At 31.3% G+C, this 10,059-nt stretch overlaps 1 protein-coding gene across 1 annotated transcript in view; it reads right to left on the reverse strand.

Annotated features, from left to right (window-relative positions):
* LOC145986690 (aminopeptidase N-like) overlaps window positions 1-9,824 on the reverse strand; it is a 120,197-nt gene extending 110,373 nt beyond the window's left edge. The window contains exon 1 of the mRNA XM_083121003.1: window positions 9,468-9,824. Within this exon, the coding sequence (XP_082977129.1) occupies window positions 9,468-9,755 (288 nt within the window). The 5' untranslated portion in view covers window positions 9,756-9,824. The remainder of the gene's footprint in view (window positions 1-9,467) is intronic.
* Between the last annotated feature and the right edge of the window lie 235 nt (window positions 9,825-10,059).

Here is a 10,059-nt window from a genome sequence, read left to right on the forward strand (position 1 = left end):
TAACTATATTGCTTTTTTATCCATTTATCTAAGAATACACACAGACAAACACATCTGTTCACACTTTTATGTACATAGATATGCCTTTTTTCAATATTTTAGTATGAAGATTGCACTTTAGCTATTTAAGCAAGTGTAGGAAAGGTAGGATTTCTGAGAATTTGTTGCAGGATTTTGTTGTCCAAGTATAGATGAGAACTGAGCTGGGAGACTGCTTTGAACCTTTTCATGAGAGTTTGCATGTGAACTGTATGCAAATTGAGCACTATTGACTGTGCATGCTTCTAAGTTTTGCTGTTATTTTACATCAAGTCTGTGAGACTGTAGTCAGTTTTCCCTCTTCAAGTAGTTTTTATTGATTGTATTTGTATATGTTTTGGGGACGAGGCAGTTTGTTGTAGAATATTTTTACCTGATTGTTTTGAGATATTGAGTGTCTGCTGTTTTACTTGTAATTATTTTCCTTCTTGTGTTGTGTATTTGACTATATTTTGTCCAAGTTTGTAATATTTAGAATAATTGTTATTGACTTGTAGATGTAGGGAGTAATAATCCTTTGCAAGATGCTCTATACTTTAGTCTGAACATTATTCTTAGTGTTCACTTTTGAAGCCTTAGTATTCTGGTAGTATTATTAATGTAGAGGTAAATTATGCTGAAATGTAGGCATTTTTCTGATAAATTATACTCACTTAGTTGTTTCAGCAGGTAGAAGTTGCATGATGGTTTACTGCTGATTATGTTAATTTGCTCTTCTTATGTACTACGTATGATGTAGCTTACTTGAGTAATTGGAATTTTCTACTGAAAAAAGGATTGCTTGTCTATTTTATTCCTATGTTGTTGAGTTTGTCCATAAGCAAGCCATGTTTTTACTCTATCCTATGCCTTGAAAGAATCTAGATATATTGTGTTTGCAGTTTTATGTTTCTCTAAGGTTTCAGCTATGTAGTTTTTTAAACTGTGCTATGGGTGTGACTATTGATTTCTCTTTCTGGATGCCATGTTGGTTTCTGTGTATTCCTCTTGCTGCTTGAATCTGACTTAGGTTGTTTGCTTTTCTTCTTTGATCTTTATTTGTTTATTTGTTCAGTATTTTTTATTTCTTTGAATTTTAATTACTTTAATTTTACATTAACTAACATATTTTATTTTAACAACAAAAGAATTTACTCTAGTATAATAACTTCTACTAACAAAAATGAACTATTATAACTTTTAATTTTAGAAAATTGTATTTTTAAAACTTTAACTTTGAAAAATTGATTTTCAATTACTTTAATTTTACATTAACTAACAAATTTTACATTAACAACAAAATAATTTGCCCTAGTATAAAAACTTCTACTAACAAAAATATACTATTATAACTTTTAATTTTAGAAAATTGTATTTTTAAAACTTTAACTTTGAAAAATTGAATTTTAACACGCTTTGACTTTAACAATGTTCTTTGAATTTTTTATGTAAAAAAATATTAAAAAATAAAAAATACTGAACAAATAAACAAATAAAGATCAAAGAAGAAAAGCAAACAACCTAAGTCAGATTCAAGCAGCAAGAGGAATACACAGAAACCAACATGGCATCCAGAAAGAGAAATCAATAGTCACACCCATAGCACAGTTTAAAAAACTACATAGCTGAAACCTTAGAGAAACATAAAACTGCAAACACAATATATCTAGATTCTTTCAAGGCATAGGATAGAGTAAAAACATGGCTTGCTTATGGACAAACTCAACAACATAGGAATAAAATAGACAAGCAATCCTTTTTTCAGTAGAAAATTCCAATTACTCAAGTAAGCTACATCATACGTAGTACATAAGAAGAGCAAATTAACATAATCAGCAGTAAACCATCATGCAACTTCTACCTGCTGAAACAACTAAGTGAGTATAATTTATCAGAAAAATGCCTACATTTCAGCATAATTTACCTCTACATTAATAATACTACCAGAATACTAAGGCTTCAAAAGTGAACACTAAGAATAATGTTCAGACTAAAGTATAGAGCATCTTGCAAAGGATTATTACTCCCTACATCTACAAGTCAATAACAATTATTCTAAATATTACAAACTTGGACAAAATATAGTCAAATACACAACACAAGAAGGAAAATAATTACAAGTAAAACAGCAGACACTCAATATCTCAAAACAATCAGGTAAAAATATTCTACAACAAACTGCCTCGTCCCCAAAACATATACAAATACAATCAATAAAAACTACTTGAAGAGGGAAAACTGACTACAGTCTCACAGACTTGATGTAAAATAACAGCAAAACTTAGAAGCATGCACAGTCAATAGTGCTCAATTTGCATACAGTTCACATGCAAACTCTCATGAAAAGGTTCAAAGCAGTCTCCCAGCTCAGTTCTCATCTATACTTGGACAACAAAATCCTGCAACAAATTCTCAGAAATCCTACCTTTCCTACACTTGCTTAAATAGCTAAAGTGCAATCTTCATACTAAAATATTGAAAAAAGGCATATCTATGTACATAAAAGTGTGAACAGATGTGTTTGTCTGTGTGTATTCTTAGATAAATGGATAAAAAGCAATATAGTTATAAATCAATGACTATACCTAATAATATTAATTTCAAAATAAGCTGATAGAAAAAGATCTAATAACTACAGTATAAGCTTTTAATTTTTGTTAATTACAAAAAATAAAAGTTAAATACAGTAAATAAACTTGATCCCTTACATTGAAAAAGGAACATAAATTGAGAATATTTGAAAATAAAATACTTAGGAAAATACTTGGGCCTAAAACAGATGAGGAGACAGATGAGTAGAGAAGATTACATAATTTAGAAGTACATAATTTGTATTCATGTCCAGATAGTATTAGAATGATTAAATCAAGAAGACTTAGGTGTGTAGATCATGTGGTACGAATGGGAGAGGAAAAAATAGTATACAGGATTTTTGTTGGGAAACCTGATGGTAAAAGACCAATAGGAAGACCAAAACAAAGATGGAGGGATAATGTAGAGATGGACCTAAAGGAAATTGGTAGGGAAGGAAAGGAGTATATAGATCTTGCTCAGGACAAGGACAGATGAAAGGCATGTGTTGCTGCAGCCAAGAACATTCGGGTTTAAGAAGACTAGAGAGTTAGTTAGTTATACATTAAATAAGCATAATATTTGGATTGTAAGTAGAGAATATAACAAATGTACAAAGCATTGTGCGTAAACTATGTCAACTTTGCATTATAAGCAGAAAATTAAACCAGTTTGCCTTAGAAATACATTTTAAAAATAGCCCAAAATAGCATGCGTAATAGAAAATTAAGAAAACTTTCTGAAACATAAAAGTACTGACTAGTGCTGAATGAATCAATTACTGTAAAATATTATTCTCTGATTCAAGTAATTTAACTGTAAACATTATCTTTTGTGTGTAAAATATAATTGTTAGTTGAACTGATAAGTACAAATATTAACTTTATACGCCTTCATACACTCTAAATAACATAACTTTGATATATAAATTAGTAACAATTTGTTAAAATGAAGTTAAACTGTAGAATTGTTTTCTTAAATAAATATAAAGTAGTAAAAATACTAAACAAATAATTCCTTCTTTTGCTATTTAAAGGATGTCAAACAGTGTAAATCAGTTGTTAGTGGCTAAATAACATAAAATTTGAAGGCAGTAACAATATTTTTAAAAAATACTGTTTTTTACCTAACTTTGTGAATTAAATACTAGTACATTTTGTCAAATTATAAATAAAATATACCTATTTCTTTGGTATTTGTACTAAAGTGAAGAAAATGTTACTAAAACTTGGCTAGTACAGTAAATCTAAGAGTTTTAGCTTTATTTGTCCGTAACTGGATATAATTGTAACTTGTTAATCTCGCCAAACACAATCTTTACCTCAATTTTGGAAGCTAGCTGAACTTTAGCGTTTCGAATTACATATAGTGAAGGCCTCTATAGTGGAAAAATACACCCAGTCTGTAAACATTTAGAAATGTTGTCTCCTTGTCTGTCGAACCAGACCAAAAGTGTTCTCAAGTGTTTCAATATATTTCTTAACATAACTAACTTTTCAAAAAAGAATACCTTGTGCCCAGATAGCTTAGTTGGTATAGCGTTAGGCTTTTAACCTATCTGTCCAGGGTTCGAGTCCCTGTCTGGGAGATAACAATTTTTAAATTTTGTCATCGGATCTTTTGCAGAATGGATATAAAATATGTTTACAGTCTAACAGATTATTATTTATCTAAAATTTTGCAAATAAGCTATTAAGTTTCTCAAATATCAGCATCTTTAGCTAACAGTACAGCATAACCAGTATTATTATGATAGAAATGTTCTGGTGGAAGAACCTACACCTACTGTAATATCTCTGTGGTATTAACTTACATGCAGCCCATAACTTTTGGGACTGTTTCTCCTCCGTTACATTTCCTCGCCATTTACCCTTAGCGTCGCGATTAGCCTCAGAAGCAAAAAAAGCGAAATCTTATATTTGTTCTTTTTATATCTCTGAAACCACCTATACTATAGAACTACGTTTAATGAATTTTGCAGTCTTCCTGTTTGATCTGTTAAATAATCCAGTCAATAAAAATATACTTGCATAGAAAAATCTGTTTTTCAGATACTTTAATCGGGTAATCTGCTTTTGCGTACTTCCTCAGAAATATACACAATCATAGTTCTTTATAAATTTAGCACCTGATATAGAATAAGTCGAAGTCTAGTTAGAGTTGACCTGTAAGTGCTTCTGGTACATGTAGTTACTTGAAAAAGCAAATATTGGGTGTATAAAAGGTAGCATTCTTGTGAAACAGTAAAAAATCAACCTCATTTCCTCGTAATATTAGCTGTAAATGCTTCTTGCAGGTTAACCAAGCTCTGGCGTGTGGGCCTACGTCACCTATAATCCTTTGTAAAGTTCGTGTTGTCCTATAAATTGTCGATATACATACTAAGTCTCTAGTTACAGCCTAAGCTTTTAGTTTCAATCAGAGAATTTCAGTGTTCAGATAGTGATTGTAGCCTCGTATAATAAACCAAATGGAAATAACCCAAATGTTGATGCACCCAAAAACCAGTAATACTTCAAAAATACCTTGAAAAAGGCTATAAGGCTAAATTATTCTTCTAGCATAGAAAAAAGTTTAGCAAGTGGACCTATGGTCCATATAGTCAGTCGTCTGAGAACTTCGTCTTGTCCTGTGAATTGTCAATATATTGATAAATAGTTATATTAAAAAAAAAAAAAAAGAAACAATGTTGGTAAGCGTCCAGTTATGGACCCATCGGTAAAGGAATTTCAGTCTTTATAGACACACAATAATTTTCGTTAAACTAAACATTTGGCCTCGTATAAAAATAAATAGTCGAAATGATAAACATTTCGTGTACCTTATCCAGTAAGCCTTAGCTAGAAATACAATAACAGCGTTACAGACATAAAAATTAAGCAAGCTTTGATATTCTAGTGGCACATAATAAATATAAAATATCCTTTAAAAAACTCTGACAAAAAGTTGTGGGTTATCTGAGATCAGAATTTTCAAGCCCTCTCTCCTGCATAAATAGGCTCTAGAATTCACTAAGCCTCAAAATAATATTAGGGTACATAAAATAAAAAGCAGATGGAGAGTGATGCTGATCACATCTCCAAACAGCAAAAACAAAAGTATATGGATGGAGCCCTACCTGATATATTTAGAAAACTTTACCTAGTATAAAAGTAACAAAATACTTAGCAAACTCTAAAATAAACAAACTTTCCTACGTAGCAGGCGTAACCTGACCTAAATAAATACATATAGAAATACAGAACCAAAAATAGCATATTGGAAATCAGTAAACCCTAATAATAATAATAATAATATATTCTGTGGCTTACATTTTAGCTAAAAGTACTTTTCCTTTAGTGTTTTCGAAAATATTTAAATAAATACTAAACTCTAAGTTAAAAATTTGTAAATGTATATATGATACAAAACAAAATAAATAAAAATTAATACATACCCTGCAAATAATCAGTAAAAAAGTTGAAAACATCTCTTTGTGCATCCAAAATAAAATAACAAATCCTACCTGACTGGATTAAATTGTGTTATTTGAGTAATATTAAGCCTAAACTTGTAAAATAAAAGGGTAAAACTTGACGAAACACACTTCATGTGTACAAAATTTAATTCAAAACACATCTAAATTGTGTTATTTGAGTAAACTAGAGAATAATCCTGTAAACTTGGAAAATATATCTGTGTGTGTATGTGTGTGTGTGTGTGTGTGTGTGTGTGTGTGTGTGTCCAAAATGTAATAAAAAACACGTTCAAGTCGTGTTATTTGAGTAAATATTAGGCTAAACTTGTAAAATAAACAGATAAAAAATAAAAACTCACACTTTGTGTGTCGAAAATATAACTAAAAGTCTTTCCTAAACAAATAGAATTGTGTTATTTGAGTAAAAAATAGGCATAAACTTGTAAATAATAAATTAAAAGTTGAAAAAATCTCTTTGTAAATACAAAATATCCTGAATAGATGAAATTGTGTTATTTGAGTAATAATAAGCCTAAACTTGTGAAATAAACAAATAGAAGTTGAGAACAAACACTTTGTGTGTCGAAAATGTAACTACAAGTCTTTCCTGAACAGATTGAATTGTGTTATTTTGGTAAAAATAAGCCTAGACTTGTGAAATAAACAGATAGAAGTTGAGAACACACACTTTGTGTGTCGAAAATGTAACTAAAAGTCTTTCCTGAATAGTACAAATAGTGTTATTTTTGTAAAAAATTAATATCAAATTGTAAAATAATAAGTTAAAAGTTGAAAAAATGTCTTTGTGAGTCCAAAATTTAATAAAAATTGTTGCCTGAATAGTACAAATAGTGTTATTTAGGTTAAAAACAGGTATAAAATTGTAAAATAATAAGTTAAAAAGTTGTAAAAATATCTTTGTGAGTCCAAAATTTAATAAAAAATGTTGTATAAATAGTGTTATTTTGGTAAAAAATTAACATAAAATTGTAAAATAATAAATTAAAAGTTGAAAAAATGTCTTTGCGAGTCCAAAATTTAATAAAAAATGTTGCCTGAATAGTACAAATAGTGTTATTTAGGTTAAAAATAGGTATAAAATTGTAAAATAATAAGTTAAACAGTTGTAAAAATATCTTTGTGAGTCCAAAACTTAATAAAAAATGTTGCGTGAATAGTACAAATAGTGTTATTTTTGTAAAAATAAGGATAAGCTGTGAAAATGTTTGACATAAAGTCAAAGTTTGGTAAAAAAATAAACTCAAAATTAAATTAAATAGCACACAGTAACATAAATTTACTACCTAAATCAATAATCAAAAGGTCCTAGGTTCGTTACCCCGTTATAAAAGCAAATAGTGAAAACTGTAGGCCCAGTCCCTGATAGCTCTCCCTTCTTCCTAGTACAGATAATAAACCCTTACGCTTCGTTCTCCTTGTTCAAAATAAAGTTCTCGCTCCAATCTAATTCGGTATCCAAAATCCTTTTTTCTTGTGTTCTCGGTAACCTTGGCTTAGTTAGACAGAAACCTGTTCTAACATGCAAGCTTTCTACCCTAAAACCTTCGCTAAAGCGTCCTGTGCCTTGGGGCAACCCTGAGCGGAATATTAATTGGCGGCTGAAACCAGTTCTACAAGCGACGCATAGCTTCAGAGATTTGACCCTTGCTGCGCATTTCATTTCCAGACATCCTTTGTTGTCTGGTTCAATCCCTCCCCTGCCCTACACTATTGCATAGCTTTCCCCTGTTCTTGCGTACTGGTTAACCTTGGAAAAAAAACCGGTTCTGAAAACCTACCGACGCGTTCTCTGATTGGTGAATCAGATTCCTTCTTTGTTGTGACGTTCTGACGTCATTTGACCTTGAACGCACACTCCCCAAATTCCTTTCTCGTCTACCTGGGCGGAATATTAATTCATTCTCTCTGTCTGGCATCAGAGCCGAGTCGAGATTCGGAGACAGTATTCTGTCTGGCGTCTGAGACCACCGTGTTTCATAACATGATGAAATTACTGCATAGTACTAATTAATAATATTACATATCGCGGGTTCGAGTACCGGGAGCGTCCCCAATCGTAATTGGACCTGTACCTACACCCATTACCACCGTTCATAGCAGTTCATAAACCATAGAAAACTTATTTTCAATATTATAAACATTAATTATTATAGTTTCATACATTACATACTTTGCAGTAATGAATATAAAACCATATGCATAGCGTTTAGTACCTCTAATTACCTTCTATATACATATTTTTCATAAAATAAATAATTATATATTCATAAAAAGTTATAAATATGCAAATACATAAATGTAAAGTATTCTAAGTACATGCAAATGAATTCTAAGTACATGCGAATTAATTAAAACCCGTGCAAATGACTTCTAAGTACGTGCAAATTAAATTGCGAATATTAAATAGCAACAGACGTTATCTCACATCAATACTACTTATAGAGGTTCCGGGATATGCAGTTTTTACTGTATTATTCAATCAAAATCCTGCTATTTTCCATTACCAATTATAAGTTACCTTGGGATCTAAGTCCCCCTTGTAGTAGCACAAGTAGTTTCGCACACATATTAAGAATAGTAAAGTTTTTATTTCTTATGAAAATTTTAATAGTTTAATATTAACATTTAATTCTTTTTTAAAAAAATTACATGTGAAAGTTCGTTTTAAGTTCATTTTATGCTCAGGTAGCCTAATCAGGATTGGGCCTACAGTTTTAAGATGAAATTTGAATATTTATGTAATATGTCTCCACTGAGGATCAAATCTGGTATCCTTTAATACAAGACAACAATCCATATGGTAAAAACAAATTAAGGATTACACGGTATACAGAAAGTTATGCAAACGAGATTTTAACTTACGTAATTTTGTACAAAAAGAGAGAGACATGAATCTTACATTGGCAATTAACTCTGATGTGTCGATATTTTATTAAACATTAAATTAGATTATCATGCTAAGCATGAACGTATAGTAAGCCAAAATTGACTAAGGTTTCATTTTAACACGAAGTAAAAAGAATATAGATAAAAGACAGCTGTGGAATATCTTGCAAAAAATTTCAATGTGTATTGATGATCTCTGTGATTATCTACCGAATTGATAAAAATAATTATACTTACTCGGGCAAGAAGCGGCAACTTTAAAAATTCCCCTCCCCAAAGCAGTCAGCAGGGAAACGGGATTTTGTCAAAATAACCTTTTTGCGCTGTAATTGGCCACCAGGAGATACAACGGCAGGAGTGTAAAAAAAAAAGAACTTCAAAAGTAGGCAAAGAGCCATAAACATGTATTGGCTACTTGAAATAGTATACGTAATACTCCCTTGGAAAATCTTGCGCACACTACTGCACATTACTACCATCAAAATAAATAAATTTATTGACCACATCTGCTCACCTCCGGCATTTCAGCAGAGCGCACACTAATTGATTTTTTGTGGAGCTTTATATCATCCGACCATTCCTCCGTTGTCAGGCCGTCTATCCATTGGTCAGCTGTGGATCCATCCAGAAGAGACCTTTCCCAATCAGTGTCCACGATTTTATAGTTGTTGACTCTTCTCATTCTGTGCAGAGGTTCCGCCTCCTCAACAAAGCTTTCCTGAGATTGTTTGAAATTGCAAATTGCAAGAAACAATAACGGCAACAATACCTTGCTGGCCCACGCCATCTGTCCAGTTTTCATCTTCTTTCACCGGCGAAAGACTTCCCAGTAAAGTGCTTTTGGATGCAATGTTCACTAGCGTTGGCTGATGATCTGCAAGAACAAGAACAATACAAGATTGGTTAGTTTAAAAACCACAAGTCACACACATTCCGAGAAAGTTACCTTGTATAACTGCCGTTCTCCCAAAATGCACACACCTAGTACACAAGATGAAATATTTTAACATTCAGAATTTAGGGATGCATTGTTTTTTCTAGTCCAAAGTCTAAATTATATGTTTGTTATAGTTTGTTTCTAAGTCCTCATTATGCACAGAAAGGCT

This window comes from Lepisma saccharinum, chromosome 4 (assembly GCF_977018435.1).
Source record: "Lepisma saccharinum chromosome 4, izLepSacc3.1, whole genome shotgun sequence".
Taxonomy (NCBI): domain Eukaryota; kingdom Metazoa; phylum Arthropoda; class Insecta; order Zygentoma; family Lepismatidae; genus Lepisma; species Lepisma saccharinum.